The 18,630-nt window shown below is 40.3% G+C and overlaps 2 protein-coding genes across 4 annotated transcripts in view; one reads left to right on the forward strand and one right to left on the reverse strand.

Annotated features, from left to right (window-relative positions):
- Positions 1 to 4,778, forward strand: part of zbtb46 (zinc finger and BTB domain containing 46) — a 69,649-nt gene extending 64,871 nt beyond the window's left edge. The window contains exon 6 of the mRNA XM_023956667.1: positions 34 to 4,778. Within this exon, the coding sequence (XP_023812435.1) occupies positions 34 to 474 (441 nt within the window). The 3' untranslated portion in view covers positions 475 to 4,778. The remainder of the gene's footprint in view (positions 1 to 33) is intronic.
- The window catches only part of slc2a4rg (SLC2A4 regulator), a 33,780-nt gene continuing 19,533 nt past the window's right edge, over positions 4,384 to 18,630 (reverse strand). For 2 of the 3 annotated variants that reach the window (XM_023956668.1, XM_023956669.1), the window contains exons 4-9: positions 17,524 to 17,759; positions 16,048 to 16,148; positions 14,072 to 14,345; positions 12,937 to 13,077; positions 10,892 to 11,016; positions 4,384 to 9,482 (exon numbers count right to left, since the gene is read on the reverse strand). In XM_023956668.1, coding sequence (XP_023812436.1) covers positions 9,371 to 9,482; positions 10,892 to 11,016; positions 12,937 to 13,077; positions 14,072 to 14,345; positions 16,048 to 16,148; positions 17,524 to 17,759 — 989 coding nt within the window. In that variant the 3' untranslated portion in view covers positions 4,384 to 9,370. The remainder of the gene's footprint in view (positions 9,483 to 10,891; positions 11,017 to 12,936; positions 13,078 to 14,071; positions 14,346 to 16,047; positions 16,149 to 17,523; positions 17,760 to 18,630) is intronic. The other variant, XM_023956670.1, reaches the window with a different exon arrangement.

Below are 18,630 nucleotides of genomic sequence, written 5' to 3' on the forward strand. Positions count from 1 at the left end.
TAAAAATGTGTAATGGCGTTTCTCTCCCCGCAGGTCCACAGCAAAGACAAAAAGTATGTGTGCAAAGTGTGCAGCCGCGTTTTTATGTCAGCAGCCAGCGTTGGGATTAAACATGGCTCCCGTCGTCATGGCGTCTGCGCTGACTGCTCTGGCAGGGGCATGGCCGCCCTGCTGGACCACAACGGAGAGGTGGGTGGCGACATCTCCCCTGAGGAGGAGTTGTATCCTGGGGATCGTTTCCACGATGACCAGGCGGAGTGTGATGGAGACGGAGAAGGGGAGGAGGAGATGATGGTGGAGGGGGATGGGGAGATCTTAGGAGAAGGGGAAGAGGAGGGGGGCAAGTGGAAGGACTCAGGGATGACCACTGAGGAACACAGAGCACTGGACAACGAGAAAGAAGAGAGTGACTCCTCGGTGCAGGAGGGGGAGCAGCAGAACGGGAGCGAGAAGGACTTCGCCTGGATCTCATAGAATCTGTCCAGCTCACATCATGGGCTCCTCAACCAATCTCTGAAGATCTGCTGTGGTCTCTCAGGGAGATTCCTCGGCTCTCTTTACCCACTCGTCGCTCTGTGGACAGGCCTTCCTTTGAATGGAAATGCTGTAGGGTGATGCGCGACAATGATCTAACATCATTCTGAGTAACACTCAAATGCACAGACACGCACATGCGAACGCTATTCTCAACCTTGACTGCCATAAAAGAAGAGAGATCAAAGATGGTTTAACTGCAAGGCTTTTTCTGCTTACCTCCTTTACTTCAAATGCAGTGTTTTTGTTTCCTTTTTCTTGAGGGTTCAGGTCAAAGTCTAGCAGTTTTTTGTTTTTTTTAAAGTTTTTTTTGCAAAAGAAATCCAAGGACATGGCTGACGTTAAACTACAACTTTGTACGTTTGCCATCACAATCACCATGGAAACCAAGGATCATGGACAGAGGAGGGGAGAAAGCCAGGAAAACGGGTGTATTGGTCCCTCCTCAGCTGTAATGTTTCTGGGGACGCGTCTCTTTGCAAGTGAAGACAGACGCTCAATCTATTGCAAAGCGTCGGGGCACCGGAGCGCCCCACAGCACATTGTTGATGCAGAATCCTACTGCCACAGACTTGCACTTTAATGACAACTAAACTCCTAACAAAGCCCTGAACCCACAGTTTACATTTTTGATCTGACCTTTGCTTAAACAACTCGGTGACCGCACCTACCTTTAAGGATATACTTTATGTCCTCTTGACTGTTATCACAACACAGAAATCACTGAATCTTTGTGCAGATTGCTGTTTATATGCCTTCCAGCGGGGTCCTCAATCTTTTCTTTCAGTGTAAGTCCACCACGTGGTTTCTATCGACCCATTCCAACCGCTCCTGGAGATTTAGATGTACATACAGTTCTTTGAGTCTAAAGGGGGGAAGAATGAGACAGAGTGGCTGGACTAAACTTTTACAGTGCACGTGGGAGTTTGAAGTGGGCATTCGTGTCGGCTTTATTTTTTCCGAACTTTCACAAATCGAGCACAAATTGGACCTAGCCTTCATCGACAGTCCTTTCTGTCTCTCTTGGCCGAGTGTCTCTCACACTGGACTTTGTGATGATAGGACCTGAGAGCCAAGTCTCTCACACCTACGGAGGAGCTGCCTTTGTTCTTCTCTCTTATACTTCTTTTTTTCCCTCCTCTTCTATCAATCATCCAACTCCAGTCTCTGGATACAGAATATGCAGACTCTTTCCATGCTTAATCTTACTTTTAATGATAAAGGGTATTTTTTTTTCCAACGTTGGAGAAGAGGATCAAGTTTGTGCTTGAAATTCAGAGTTTCAGTATTTGTAAAGAGTGTGATATTAATTTGTTATTTATTGAAAAAAAAAACATGCTCGTGGATTCCTGATTTAAAGAAGGTAACTTCAACCTCTTGCTCTCTTTGTGTTGCGTGAAACAAAACGGGTGTTTGTATGCAAGGATGCGCGTCTGAAAAGACTGATTTTTATTCTTTTCCTTTTTGTTTCTAAGATTTCTGTTTTTTTTCTGTTGTTTTTTTTTGGCAAACTTGTTAATGACTCAAGTGAGGCCACCAACTTGTCTTATTGTTATGAATATTAAAACTATGATTATTCTTGTTGATGTTACTATTATTAATTATTATGAAGTGCTGGATGCTAGGCTTTATTGTGCGTTTCTTTTATATGTGTTTTATATATTGTGTAAAAAAAAAAAAAAGCTTTCATATTTTGCCTTGTTGTGGACAGCAAGCCATCGGGCTTTTAAATGAACCTTCTATTGTGCCAGTTTCATGCTTTCATTTTTTGTTGTTTTCTTTTATCATGAAGGGAAAAGTCGCATTACTGTCCAACTTCTGTGTTAAATATTCAAACCTATATTCAGCACATGCTTTAGCATCACTAATGTACACTAATTGATTAATATAGAACCAAAAACAATCTAGTACTTTGTCTACATGAAGTGCTTTGTTTGAAAGTCCGTGTGTTGGTGGTTTTTTGGATTTATTGTTGTGGTAAACAATTTTGTTGCTGTTTCCCCCCATTTTATTATTTTTAAACCTGTTACTACTTGTCAGTTTGCTAAAGTGCACATGCTATTTTATTCTTACGAACATGAAGGGCTGTGTGAAAGGACCAGCTGGCTTTTGAAGACTGCATATTTCAAATCAAGCAGAATTTGTTTTCTAGTTTCTACTGTGCAACAGCTTGAAAGACATACAATCAAGCAGTAATGCGGACTGACCGACCCCCCCCCCCAACACACACACACACATACACACACTCACACTTAGGCTGCAGATTTTTGCACTTGAGTTTTAATTTTGTAACTTCATTTGGATAAAAAGAAAGTTCAGTGCTGCAACAGTAACTCTAGAAAAATGTATTTTTGGTTTTTGTGGTCGTACACACCAGGCCTTTCTGCTGCAGGTGCCATGGACTGCACCCCCCCCCCCCCACCCCACCCCAACACCACAACTCTGATTTTTGTGTTCTAGTGTATAGAATTTGAGTTTGGCCATATTTGTTGAAAGTTTTCTTTTTGGATTAAAAAAAAAAAAGGATGGTGGGGTTGGACTTATGAATGTCACTTTTGGAAGAGGCTGGTGATCAGTGACTAATCTCTGTGCTGTGGTGCTGTTCTGACCACTCAGACATCTGGATGTATGCGTGACTCTCCTGCCCTGTGCTCTTCTCACAACCTGTGCCGTGCGTCCTCTTCCTCATTCTGGGTTGTACTTCAGGAAAAAAAAAATGTCTGCCATCAACTCCTCAATATGTGCCTCTACAACATTTCACCTGCATGCTTGTGAGAGTGTAGCTGATCTGGGACATGACTAAACCTTTCTGCCAGTGGAAAGAGAGATTACCAAGATGTGGATGATCAGACTGGAGATGTTTTTTTTCAAAGATGAAACTTTGAGACAAATCATAATGGGTGAATTGATTCTCCTCCCCACAGTGTGTCAAATGACCTTTTGTGCCCTGATCTTGTGGTCTTAACTGCATGCCCGTGTTTCATTTTGTCATACCAAAGCAACATGTTCGGCATCTGCACACAACCGTCTCATTCCACACAATGCAAAACTGGAACCGTTTGCTTTACTGCAGATGATTATGGGTATTCTTAGATGTGTACAATTTGCAATCCTCATTTAGCCTGTACAGCTTGATTCACACGTGCAAATCATGAAGCCATAGATATGGGTATGCCTATACTATATTTCAAAATTTGGCGCTTTTTACTTTGTTCTTCTAATAAGAGTGATGGTGTATACTTTCATATATATGAATTTATATTACTATTATATATTATTTATTTTCTCTCTCAAGTTTCAAAGGGTCTTTTGTTGGTCAAGGATTGCACTTGAAGCTTGAGGTTTGTTTATTTGCAATGGGAATACTGTTCAACATAATACTGACTTTATATTATCATATTCCTGTGTTTGTAACAAAATGTGCTAAATAATCAAAAAAAAAAAAAAAGAAAAAAAGGGAAAAAAAACTGTCCTGTTTTTACACCTGTTTTGTTACGGGCAGATTTAAGTGCTCTTGTGCAAAGATTTTTTTGGGTTAAAAAGTACTGATCACAAAGCATTTTTACCGTCAACCATGAGCCTCCAGTTTTGATGTTGGGACAGCCCGTCAGCGGTCCAAGTCTTTATCTAATTTCATGTTTAGTAGAAGAATTAGCTTGAATATTATTTGCAAAAACCAATCAGTCTCAATAAATTTTGAAATTGCTGCTGTAAAGAAGTACTTGATGCGTGTTCGGACTTTCTTTTTCTTCAAGTCTGTAGGAGCTGCTGTTGTACCTCAGACTGTCCACACGGTGGTGCTGCAGACAAGTCAACATTTCTCCAAACAAAAGAACCCCACACCAGGGGTTTTTCCATTCAGCTTTATTTCTTTCTGTCACGTTACATCACATAAATCACATTATGAGCATCATACATAGTCATCCATCTTTTGAAACACTAGTCAAAGTCTTAACATTCACGCATTTACTCCATGAGTGCAGCACTCTTCAGAAAGTGCTTTCTCGGTGCACGCGGGACAGCTGATGCAGACCAGCGGCCGGGCCCACATGCACGAGACATTTTGCCAAGTGAAGACCCAAAGCTGATGCTTTGTTTTTCCCCGCAAAGAGGGGAAAAAAAAACAAAGAAAAAAAAATCACCCCCCAACATCCGCTTTGAGTCGCTAGATACTGAGAGCGGAAGTCTAACACGTAAAACCCTTCAGTGTTGCATCTCCCAAAAGACAAAAAAAAAAAAAAAAAGAAGAATATGAAAATCACGAATATGGGTAGACATGCAAAATAAACTCAAACTCAACCAAGACAATCAATCAAAAGAAAGAGAAAAGGGGGAGTTTTTACAGCAGCCGGAGGACGGCTGCACGAAAACACAACAGCAGAGATGAAGGTCGTCACACAGAAGGAGTCGGGTTAAACACTTGGACAGACAATACGAGCAGAGTGGAGTGGAGCTGCCATTGCTATGCGTTACATTTGATTTGGATGGAGATACATTGGCTTTTTGCTGCTGCAGTTTTATGCACAAATGAAAACATTCAAGAAAGCAGCACATCCATTGTTGACAAAAACGAAAAAAATGACAAAAAAAGGCATTTTTCATGCACATTTAAAGGGTTTAGTTTAGCTTAATATACTGGGTAAGGGCTTGGGTGGAACCACAGTCAAGCCAAGAAGCACAAAAACAGGAACTGCAGAAGGCCGAGGTGATGGCAGAGGAACTGCTGGAAACTGGAAGCAAGTGGAAGACAGGGAAAGCATGCCGTCTGCTGGAATGTGCGGTGCAGGAGAACGACTCACACAAGGTCACTTTTCGGAAAGTCGTCCAAACAACGACTTCATGACCCAAACGGGGAGTCTTTCGTCTCATCGTGAAAGAGACATCAGCAGCAGTGAGAGCAAGAAACCAGATTACACCAAAAAGCAAGCAAGCCCTTGTTCCAAAGTAAAGCATCTCATTGCACAAAGATAGTAGAGCAATACTGTGTGGTTGCATTAATCTATATTAAACAGCAGTTCAGCAACAGAAATCCGAGTATAATGAGTTTGGATATCAAAATCAGGATGCACTACAGATCACAACAGGCCGTACAAACTAGCCAAAATTACTCCAAAATAAAAGTTTTTTGTCTTACATTCAACAGGATATCTTTTTCCTCCCCTTTTCCTCTAAGCTACAATATACACTACATCACTTCTCCTTAGCTTCTCATTAACATCAAAGAAAAAGATTTTTTTGAGTAACTGCAATGTAAAAAGAAAAATCCTTTTCATAAAACAAAGATACAACAACAAACATAAACAACAAAATATGAAAAAGCTCACTGATCTCTTAATGCTGCTTTATGTACAAAAGAAAAAGCCCTGAAACTGCAACCAGAAAAAAAACTCTTTGCCGCTGTGCTTTCCATCTACCTTTTCCGCAAACATCAACCAGCCGTTCAGGCCGTTCTCCACCCACCGGTTTGCAGGTTGAAGACATTTTGTTTTTAAGAGAAAAAGACCATCCTCACAATGTGTGCATTGTTTTTTTTTTTCCTTTTCTTCTGGCTGGTGGCCGAGTCTGCTCTGAGATCTGAATGAGTGACACGTCTCTGAGTTATCACGAGCTACTATGAGGAAACTTGAAAAGGCAGAACGGTGGCTAAAGGGCAAAGAGCCGCTTTGGTTTCCAGGGCAAACGGCTCAAGTGGAGGCCGGCCAGAGCGCCGCTCTCTAACTCTGCTGGTGCTTTGCATAGATGGAGAAGGCCTAAAGGCTGGCATTTGACACGGTCTCAATGAGCAAACCAAAGGAACATGATCAGAAGTGGTCTCCAGCACTAAAGACAGTATATAGAAGTAAAAAAAAAAAAAAAAACAGCTCAGTATTATGTTTAGAAGCAGAGCCCTTTTTATGCATGTTTTTTTAGAGGCACAAAGCTATTGGATTTACGGACACAAAAGTGAGTATTGTGGTAAATAAACTCTCCAGACAGTGGGACCCTGTAATGGATTGTCTGTTATTGATGATACTGTGTAAGCTACAGACGGAAACTACTGTTTTCCTGTCATTACTACAAAGCTGGCGTTGCTTTCAGCACTTGGCACTCAACCAAAGAAACGCATAGGGACTGACTACATCTGAGTACCACACTGTACTTCCAGTACCGCGCACCAAAAACTGCCAACACTGTGCTGAGTACATCTGACACCAATAGGAAGGCATTAACTGTTACCATCACTTGCCAAATAAAATAAAAAATAAAAAATGGGGAACCCAGAGGTTCTTGACCCCCTATCCCTGAAACCCCATTTCTTCCACCAGGCAGTGATTCAACCCCTCCCATCCCCTTGAAAACAAAAAAATACCTTTTGTACTATAAAATGTGTGTATATAAAATATCCATGTATAAAAACATGTCTTTGCGCAGTGCAGTGTAGTGCAATTTCATCAGGTCAGTATGCCTTTTCCTGTTTAAAGTCTTCTCATTGGCACTTGGTGAAGTTGGTCAAGTTTCTGACTGGAAGAGGCCTTCTGACCTAGCTTATCTGGGATTCCACTGAAACAAACATCAAGGATCGTGAAGAAGCCCTGCAGCAGGAACTCAGGGAGACGTCACCATCTACTGCCACAGCAACCCACTGACCTGCTGGGGGGGCTCACAATAGAGATTGGGCAGCACACGTGTGATGCTCGAGTGTGGCGGGGCGGAAACAAAAAGGTGTTTCTACGGCGACAGGCGTCTGAAGTGGAGCTGCACAGTCAGACATGGAGGCTGACAGAGGATACGCAGCTGAACCAGCTAATATACAGCAGAAGTGTCAATCTCCTTAAACATCTATTTCATGACTCTGACGTAAAGATTTTGTTTTACTTTTGAACTTCCAACACATCTGACTTGAATTCCTGAAATTCTTTGGGGGGGGGGGGGGGGGGGTTACCACCAGTTCATTTGGTTTCTGGGAAACAAACAATCACAGAAACAGCAAAAATTAGCATTGTCATTCGTCCAAGTAATTTAAACTACAATAATTAAATTGGTTAGCTTGGGAAAAGTTTGGAAAAGTAAACTACAAATGATTAAAAATAAAGGGGGGGGGATACAGGTAAAAACTACTCATGGGATCTCTGACGGTCATCTGCATTTCTTTTTTTCCATCATCGCACAAAAAGAGACAAAGAGATTACACAAGTGTGTCGTCAGAAAAGGGTTGACATTTTTTAAAAATCACTTCTTTTTTTTTTCCTCCTCTAATTCTCTAACTCTGTTTCAATAAAGAAAAACAAAACTAATTTTACAAATTCCCCGATGATTGCTGAAGGTTTTGCCTTTAAAGAAACACTTTTATATCATAAGATTTAAGCAGAAACTGTGTATAATCTACAGTTTGTCGATTATCTATGGAACTAGGCTTGCATTACAGGCCTTTTTAAAAGGTTAAATATTTTTCAATTCATACTACACGCACTCCTATATATAAATCGGTCCGTAGCCGACCGCCAGCATCCATGCTTTGCTTGGATTTGATTATGAATTCTATAATATGGCTTTTATATCTCATATTTTGGGTTGAAAGAATTCAATCTTTGAGAAAAGCGAGGCCATGCTCGGCATTCCCTGAAAGTGGGCGTGGTTGTTGGCGCATTTGTCGAATGCACGCTACAGCGGGACTCGGGAGAAAAACTCTCCCTTTTGATTGACGGATCCTTGAACTCATCAGGTAGTGATTGTTGGGTTACAAACTCAACGTTGGTTTCCTACATAAACAATGAACATCAGTCAGACTGCCAGCGATCATTTCAAAGGGCAGTGATTCACATCAAGTTGTTGTAAACAATCTCTTTAAGAACATCAGTTGCCATTAGGAAACAAAAACATCATAAAATGTGCCTTTACCGCGACTCACTGGCACCTCCACAAAGCAAGACTGAAAATATTAAATGCTGTTGTTCCTCTGATTGCACAACATGACTGCTAGCTGCTTCAGCAGCTGAAAACTAATTCTATTGGATGGAGGAGTCCCCCCTCTTTCTTGGGGTTATAATGACGCTCAAAGTAATGGGGGACATGTTTTTTTGTTTGTCTTCAAGGTGCGTATCTCATAAAAAGAATAAGAGCATGAAATATATTTCAGTACATCTCTGGCAAAAACATTTTGGAACATCAGAGCGAAACTCTCCGTACCACGTGGTGTGACGGGTTCTGTGCAGCTCCGCAAATGTACAAGAAAGCCTGGGAGGCGATTCCGGAGTCCCTCCATGACCAACTGGTTCGACACTGAGCGGAGTTCAAACATGTGGTCGCTCTCCAGTGAGCCCAACATCATGGTTCAAAGTGAAAAAAAGGCGAAATTTCCCTTAAACAGATGCGCTCCAGCTTTTACACCCCCCCCCCCCCCGATTCCCCCCACCCATCAATAGTAGCTTACATGAAGCTCTTGTACTGAACATAATATACAAAAGCTTATCTGTAGTCATCAACCTTTGCAAAAAGTTGAAGGAAGTGAAAGCAACACATTATTTGAAGTATCAGAGTCCAATTTACAGATTTTTTTTCTCTTCTTTTGTTGTTCCTTATTTTGCTGTGAGCGGAAGATCTCTAACCTTGTAAAAAAAAAAAAAGAAACCTGCGTAATATATTCGGTTTACTTTTTGTTCTACTAAGCAGTTTGTGTATTGACACTATGTTGGAAAAAAACAAAAAAAAGAAAGAAGGCAAAGCCCCTTTGCTGGCCTGGAGGAAGCAGCACTGACAACTCCACCAAAAGCAAAGCTGCCCTCATCTCCTCAGTGAAAGAGTCCACCTCGCTGTCGCTCCGGGTGTGGACCAGCTCGTCGGGTTGGTGGGGGCTGGATTAGTCGATGAATCTCTGACAGGCTTTTTTCCAGCGACAGGCTGTGCACCACATGTCTCTCTTCTCCATGCCGTACACCTTTCGGCACTTCTTAGCCTCCCCACGGGGTTTCCTTGGTAACAGCAGATGTGACAGCATAAGGACATGCACAAAGACAGCCAGACGCCCACATAGACCGAAAAAAACAAACAAAAAAAAAAAAAAAACCACCTGTATGTACAACACATTCAGAGGTACCAAAATCTGTAGGACTGCATACAGGTGAAAGGTCGAACAGTCACAATAACATGTTATTATGGCGTTGTGTTTTGTGTCATATGCTTCTTTTTATGTTTTATTTACACATTTAGCATCATGGTGAGTTTCATTAAGAACGCAGCAACCAAACCAGCTGACTGACAGCCGCCTGATTGATTTAATCAGCAGATTTTTCCTGCTCCAGCTCGCCTACACAACGTTGGCGTCACCTCTGTTCCTGCCTCACCGATGCACAGAGCTGGGAAGAAATGTTACTCTGCTGTGAAATTTAGCCACTCACTCAGCACTTTTGGGTAAAAAATACATTTCAAAAAATCATCCTTACACCAATGTTATTATTCCAGATTAAGATAAATATAAAAAACTACAACTTTGATACCTCCCCATCTGTCTTTCTTTGCATATAAACGTCCATATTTCTCTTTTGTTTTTGTTTTTTAATCTCAGGTGCTACAGGTCGGCTTGGCAGCCATTTGTGGAAAAGTGTGAAATTTGGCAACTGTCACATTTTCGCATAATATGGGAAAAACACTTATGTTTCAGCGACCTTCACAAAATTTCACACACATGCCACAAGGTTGAGTCTCCAACTACAACCAAAGTTTTGTTGACCTTTAACCTTGGTAAGAAGCCACCATTTTGAATTAAAAAAAAAACATCTTAAACACCAGTTACTAATTTAAACTCCTCAGAAGGACTTTAATCTTTCACCTCCTAACTCCTCAACCATCATTTGGAAGCTGCTGCAGAAAAATTGTTGGTTTTAAAGTTGCTCCCACATTTTTTACTTGAAGATAAATTGTTGGCTCAAGCTGAGAAAAAGAATATAGATTATATGGTATGAATGTATTAGGAATGTAGGCGTGGTTAACAAAAAACCTCTGTTGCCAAGGAAATCCAAAAATGTACTTTTGCCAATTCTTCTAAAAATCACATAGACATGTTCATCACCCCCAGGCGACCCAAAAATAAAATGGTTGCTATGGAGATAAGCCAATAGAAAAGCTGTCATCATGAAAAAAAGTGAATTTGTCATATGCAGCTTTGACCAGGGTGGCAGGGGCAGGAGGGGGAGTGAGGGACATGCAAGAACCCCTCAGCCACTGAGGGCGGGTCAAAAGGGAGCGGTGAGGGCAGGGGCATGCATCACCTGCACACCAGACAACGGCGCTCAAGACTTTTATTTAGATTCCCTTTCCACAGCTAGTGTTGAAAGAAGGTTTGGTTTTTGACATAAACAGAAACGGCAGGTGTGACACATACCTGGTTCCTGATGTGGATTTAGGAGCCGGCGTATTTAAAGCTTGGTTCTTGACAGGGGTGTGAGGGGTAACTGATGGCTGCCGCTTTTCCCCCACACCAACAGTACGAACGTGAGTCACAGGCCCCTGCAGGAGGACAGAGACATCTCCTTTTTAGTATAGAAAATGAATATCATCTGTGCTGCAGCTGAAAATTAAGAATTTCCTTTCCTTTCCCCAAGGATGAACTGTTCTGTAGACAGGATTTAGATTCATTCAGAAGACACAAAACGGTGACAAAAAAGAACATTAGTCCTGCAAATGTCTGCCTTTGTAATTGAAATAAACAAAAATCCTGTTAACGCCTATTATGTAGCAAAATTGTTGCGAAAAAAACAAATATTCTTCTTTTGAAATAATTTGAAACTGACAACATCAAGAAATATACATTTAAATGTTTTAGAAATTTGCTATTCAACAGAGTCCTTTGAAAAAACACAACATCAAAACAGGTCTGCAGACCTAAATATAGTAATAATTCTAGAGAACATGGAAAGGAATTTGGCCACAGGGTCACGTTACGCCACGGTGCGTCCTCTAATTAGCTACACAGGTGTCTTCAGTTCAAAAGTGTTTGTGCTGTTTGGTGGCGTGGCATGTACCAAACCGAACCACAGAAAAGAAACACTTTTTTTTAGGAGATTAGAAATTAAACAGACACGCTTTAGAGACAAAGGCTATATAGGACCATATCTCAGTGTTCCTGTGACTACAGATGGATCTTCTGTTTAGAAGTCTCTGGTCCATCTGATTGAATCTGCCTGCTAGAGGAAATCAAAAGACAAATTGAGGCATCTTTCATTGTTTAAGTCAAAGTGGATTTCAAAATCCAGTTTCACTTTTATATGATTTGCTTTCCATAGTAGCTGTTGGAAGCAACTGAAACTGAAATTTGCTACAATGCATTTTGACCAAAACCCAAAGCTTCTGAAGGGCCGCCTTTGGAATGGATGAGTTCATAGAGGCAGAAATGAAGAATTCCAAGTGAAGAAGAGTGCCTGTGCTTGAATGGCAGTTCATGGCTCACCCAGACAAAAACAATTATCTAAAACAGTCAGAGAAAACATGCAGTACTGGCTGAGAATAGAGGACTACCCTGACCGGTCTTCTGATGAATCTAAATCCTGCTGATGGTCTGGAAAAGACAAGGTTTTGTATGGGGCTTCTATATAGGTTTGTTTAAAAAAACAACAACAACAATATTTTCGTTTTATTAGCTGATTTCAGTCAGTTTCAAGTTATTTGAGAAACTAATGAGAGTTTTGTTTTATTCCCAAAGGGGTCCAAACAATTTGATCAATGAGTATGTATAAGTGAATACACACAACTTCACCAGAACTTCTAATAGAAAAACAAGTCGACCTCACATTTAATTTATTTTAATAAACAAAAACAAAAAAAGAGGCTTGACAACAGCATTGGCTAAAGTCAGTTTAATGTCTTAATTTCAAATTGCTAATATGTTTATGTTACTTCTGTCAATATATCTTCTTAGCCCTTCTTCAGTAGAATTTTCTAAAGGGTTTTTTGGAGCTCATCTCACAGGGACACTGTTGTTACAAAACGTCAGTCCTGACGTTTGCACGTTTTGAATTTGCTTCAGTTCTCTGCAGAGTTTCTGGAACTAAAAATTTCACCGTAAAATGTGCTGACCTGGACAGCTGTTACGGGTTACAGTTCTCTATAGAATCTATGCCATCAACCAATAATATATATATCAATACAATTGTAGTTATCACCATTCAAAATGGTGTTTTTTTTCTCTCTGGTTTAAATCCAACTCCATTCAAATGTAAAGTTTCAGATGCACAAATAAAGCCATTGGTTTCCTGTTTTGTGTAAATTGTATATTAAAGGGTTATTCTGACAACTCTCTGTTTTTTATATAAAAATAAACAAAGCCCGAGAACATGAAGCCAAAACGCTCAGAAAGCTGCAAGTGGAAACAGGATGGGAGGAATAGAAAAAAAATCAGATGAAAAGGCCGTGAGACTTTGCCTCACTCACCGATACTCCTTTAAAAATGTAAGGAGGGGACTGCCACGGCACACTGATGCCATTCTCTGTTCCAGTTCCAGGCCCGATTCCATTACCATTGCCTATCCCAGCCAGCTCAGGACCCACTGGGATACTCACTGGAGCGGTGGCCTGGAACATGGACATCCACCCGACACAGGTGAAACAAAGAATATCAGGAAATGTTCAGAGAAAACAGAGCAGAAGCATCGGGTTCTCCAATTGCTAGGGAAAGCATTTCTTCACTTTCAATCTTAAGTAGCTTTATGAATATAATAATTATATAAAATCTAATAAGTCTTCTTTATGAACCAAAACAAAAAAACTACATACAGGATACTACACTGAGAAAATGAAATGTAACAAGTCCAAATATAAAGTTCCCAACAAGATCACACAAGAAAAGCATCAAGTGTGTATTTTTGCTGTCATAGCAACAAGAAAGGGGGAGGCATCAGTACTGAATATTCAAAAAGTGTTAAAAATTGTTCCTTTATCAAGTGAGAGTCACCTCATTTGACCTCCAAGTGTGTGTAAACAGGTGAAATCATGAACTTGTGCACCAAAGTAAATCAAAGATAAACGAGAAGGAAAACAGTTTGCATACAGTAAAAGGAGGAAGGAGGCATGAGAAGCGCTGAGTCGTGGTTTAAGTTACAACTGATTTGCTCCAGTTAGTAGACTTTACTTCGATACATATTCAGTAGACCAGCTGATAATGTAATTGTAAAGCTTATTTCCTTTTTTCTTCTTGTTCAGAGTTGTGAGTCCATGTACACATCAAGGAGGTTTCATGAAATTTAACTTGAAAATTAGCAAAAAAAAATTATATTTCTGGATTCTTTTTTAAGCTTTTTTGAGAAAAAGCTTCTGCAGCCGTTTCTTTTGTTTTTCGTTTGATTTTCTTTTTGGCTTTGCCATTACTTTTGTTTAGATTCCTTAAATTATTTTAAACGTTAATGCAAGTGGGAGCCACTTTTTTTTTTTACAGGCAACTGGAATTCCAGTCTAATCTGGTCCTTTTGCTTCTTTGCCCCCCCCATGTACATAACATCAAGAGGATGTTAACAAGACATGAATCAACGTGCAATAGACCAGACCTGTTCTTCGGCGAGGCTTGAATTACCTGATAGGCATGGTCAGTGCGGATGTGGCAGAGCGTGGAGGGGGCTGATTGACTGAGCAGCGAGGGGGCGTGACTCTGAAAGCCGTTCATGCTAATGTGCTCGGAGTGGGAGGGGTCGCTGAGTGGTGGAGGAAAGATGGGGGGAGGACCAGTGGTGGTGGGGGAGGTGGGTGTGAGGCTAGACAAGCCCTCTGTTAGGCTGTCCATGTTGACTTCAACCTCTGTGTAGTAAAAGTCTTCCTCTCCGTCACTGTAGTCCGAGTCTGTGTTTCGCCTGCAGGAGACAAACAGAAAAAAAAAAAAAAAAGGTCCTGGTGATTTTGAATAAAGATTCTTTCCATTTTAATACTCGTTTTAATTCAATCAATGGAAAAATATGTATAAATAGGTAGTTAGAAACGCTAAAGATAACAAATTAGAAAAAAAAGTGACTGATAAACAGTTGCAATGAAATAAAACCTTTAAAAAAAAACATTTTTTTCACCAGCAGGAGGCAGTATAATCCTACATGTTTCCTGATTCCTAACGATGAGGAATAAAGAGCAGACGCTTTGGGTGGACACCATATGATGCTACATTCATGTAAAACGCCTTCTCACACACTTCAGGAACACATTCAAACTATATTAAAAACAATATTAGGTTAGAATACCTGTTCTCAACAAATACATTTGGATCAAAGATAAATGAACTTTAGATTAAATGCCATTATGCACTCTTTGATAAAGTTGCACTTTTTTGCTAGAAGAGTAATTACCTTTGACGTGAATAAGTAAGAAAAGTCAACAATTCTCACTGTAATGTCATGTTCAGTGTAATTTGACTTTCAGATTAAAGTAAATATAAAAGTAAATCACAGTGAGACCATGACAACTTTAAGACAGGAAAGACAGTCAGGATCCATAAAATGTAAGAATAAGAATCTTATCATCACAATAAAAATCACAAAGTAATAAAATTAATAAATCTAAATCCCAAATCTCATATACAGAAGCCTCAAAGTCACTCAGATTATGATTTCTAATCTGGAATTTAGAAGTCCACTAAACTGCAATCCAGAAACTATAGTGTGGCTTGTGTTTCTGAAGAACTGCCTTTTTGTTTTGTTTTTTGAAAAGCAAAAAAGGCAGTTATTTTAGCCATTTCAATATTCAGTTAGAAATCTGTGTAGCTGCTGCTAAATCTAATTAAACCTCAAAAACAAAACCAAATCATCTAATTTGTTCTACTTTTTATGTATCATCTTGTTTTTTAATACTACCGTAGTTATTTTTCTGTGCTCCAAAAATAACCAACAATAAACATTTAAATTCTATGTTACAGCATCAAGGTTTTTGGGTCAGTCGACAAAAGAGAGAAAAATGCAACAGAAATGTATAGAATGCTCTCCAAGAAATACACGCAAGGCAATGTTGTAGAACATGAATGTGGACCTATACCCACGACACCAAAACTTACGTAACCGCCTTTATTTGTTGAAGGTAAAGTAGACAGCTGCATTAGTGGAGTGAGTCACTCTTCCTGTTTGACAAAATTTCAACTGCAGAGACGCTTTCAAAGTAAAACCCTGACAGCAACTAAAGCCTGCAGTCCTGTGAGACATCAGCAGATTTGATGATCAAATTAGCAAAACTGATTTTGCAACAACACACGGAAAAGTGAAAGAGCACTTTTATGCTCCGACTGTCCCTCAGCGAAGACACAATCAGTGCAACTTAGAATGATTGCATTACAGTCTGGCAGTGCATGTGTGTGGGTGAGCATCTAGGAATCCAGCAAGCAGAGAAAAAATAACAGCAGTGGAAAATAAACACAACTGCACACAAACTATGAGAAAGGAAACATTAACTAAAAGGTCAGAATCGACAATTTACAGTTCATTTCATGAAAGATATGATTGTATTGCTAACAACTGGTCAAACTGATTAGATAAGAGAAGACACGGCACTCCGATTGTGTAATGGTTAACAGCTCACCCCAAGTGGACGGTGCGAATGTGTCGCTGGATCCCTGAGGAGGTGCTGAGTACCTTTTCACAGTTTTTCCACAAGCATTTAAACATCACTTTCATGGAGTTCTGAAAAACATATTTAACACAAGAATCAAGTCAGGGAGCTACTGATTTAGACCGGCTTTAAAAGTTCCACAAAAAAACAACAACAACCGATTATTTCACACACAAAAAAGAACTGTAGCAAAGGTTTAACATCGGAAAATAAACAACTTCAAGTAAAAAGTATAAAACTATAGTTATCAGCATTTCAAATACAATAAATGGAGAAAATAAATAAACAACAGACATTCCCAGCATTGCGTTTCAGGGAACGTCGGTCTTATGACAGTCGCCTGTTTGAATCTTACTTATATGACTAATCACATAAAGCAGAATCCAAAGAAAAATGAGTTGAAAAGATGAAGGCATGGCCATTATGTTCTGCTCTGTTCACTCCTCACTCATAACTACAGCTGGAAGTTGGTGTGTAGATCGATGGGACTGGAAAAAGTTTGATCATGGGGTAAGGACTGAGGGCTCCAAACTTATAAACCACGTTATGCAAGGCCTCTCACTGAAATGAACTCCCACTCTCCTAAAACTCGATTGAGAACAAGACAACCTCGCTTCAAGATGCAGTGGGATGATAGATGGAATCCATGTGGTTTCATTTCAAATCGTTTTCTTTTCCACATGTCGGGAGCTGGCAGCTGTGTCCTGAGCAGGCAGGGGCCTGCTTTACTGCTAATGAAAGAGAGTGGGAGTGAACTTTCATTACTCTCAAACCGCCCCTGGAGAGTAAAAGAAAAAAAAAAGCAAAGAAGAAGAAATGGAAGAAAAGCAGAGGCAGAAACATGCTTTTTAAAACATCATATACAAACAGAGGAAGTCTTCGGTCCCTCGAATGATCACAAATCAGTTAAGTAACTGTTTTTCCTTGCCTCACTGCTTGCACAAAATCAACCCCCCCATTCAAGAGTTGGCTGTTCATGCATGGTTTAAACCTCCACAGTTTAACAGCTGCGCACTCATGCTTGCTTGTTGCAGTCTCTTTTTGAAATGCAGAGCAATAACTAGGGCAAAGAAAAAATGCTTTTATCTAGATTTTTCTAAACAATTTCCTTTTCTAGCAATTGTCAAAACCATTTGTGTTTGGTTCCCTGATTGCTTAGCAGTGTTGGGTTTGATTCCACCTGCTGCAGCCTGAAACTTTCATTCTGGGTTCCTCCCCTCCTTGATTGCCAAGCTTCGTCCCTCCCTGATCCCACCCCTTTCCTTTGATCCTTCTGGATCTTTCTGCCTAAATAAAAATAACTAAAACACAACCTGATGTTTTTAATGTCACAGTTCTGAATGATCTTTATGGAAAGGAAATGTTATCCAAAATTAATCCTCTTTCTTTTATAACAGTGAAATGATGTCAAAACTCGTTGTCAGAGCAGACAACATTCACATTTACCTTCCGCTTGCGGGGTATGGGGTCCTCAAACATGAAGTGCGTGCTCTCTGTGGTATCCTCGCTGACATCATCACTTTGGGACGAGAGGAAGCTCTTGCTGTTATCATTGGAAAGTGGTGGAGAAGGCGTCGATGGCACCGATTGGTCACTGGCATCCCAGCTCCAGTTGCCGCTGGTTGAACTGCTGTAGCTGGTAGATAGCACCTCTTTCCAAGTTTTATTGGCTGGATCTGAGACTACAGTCAAAACAAAGCATGCGGTTAAAATGCGTTTGCATGGAAAGAGATTTTCTGGTAAACATAACTTTAAGAGTGTGTCCCTACAAAGACACTAAAAGAAAACAAGAACACAACTTTGGCTTTAATGTTCTGGACAAGCCCCCACGCCACTTAGCTTAAGGTGACAGAACCGTAAACTTTGCCCTTTAGACTGACCCCGTAATGTTTCTTCTCTCTTTGAAAGGGAACAAAGCTTAACATTAAACATTATTTGAAGAAAATGCCAACATTCTACAAGCTGCATTTATAATTCATACATTTAAAAAAAAAAAAAAAAAAAAAAAAAAACCTCTGAATGTTGAGCTTTAATATTTAATAAATGTTTTACAAAGCATCAGAAATGTCTCAGAAGGTTTTGTTCTGATGAGTATAGATCTGTGACGGACATTCTTCGGCCGCGGGGTGGGGTGGGAGGAGTTCTCCGTATTCTCTGGTCCCCGTCCCCCCCCCCCCCGAATACTGGGGTAACACTGCATATAAATGCTACATAAAGAGATCTGGAGTGAAGCCATCTAAGATAATATTTATCAAAATCCCTAAAGCCTGCCTTTGGGCTTTGATTAATTCTCCGTTGTGTAAGATGCAGTGCAATCTATCAGCCAAAATAGAAACTGCAACCACACTGGAATGTGAGAGCATCTATTGTTGTTTATCTGCTGCCCGTCTGGGCCCTTTTTTCTCTCTTTGACTCCATTCCAGGTTGTGCTCTGCCAGTTCTGGATGGAGATTCTCAACTCTGGAGCCGTTTATGGCTGTACTGATGCACCATGCAGCTTCAGTGTGTGGGAATAAAACACACATGACACTGACAAGTGCAGTGGACTGAAGC

Source organism: Oryzias latipes, chromosome 7, assembly GCF_002234675.1.
Source record: "Oryzias latipes chromosome 7, ASM223467v1".
NCBI lineage: Eukaryota > Metazoa > Chordata > Actinopteri > Beloniformes > Adrianichthyidae > Oryzias > Oryzias latipes.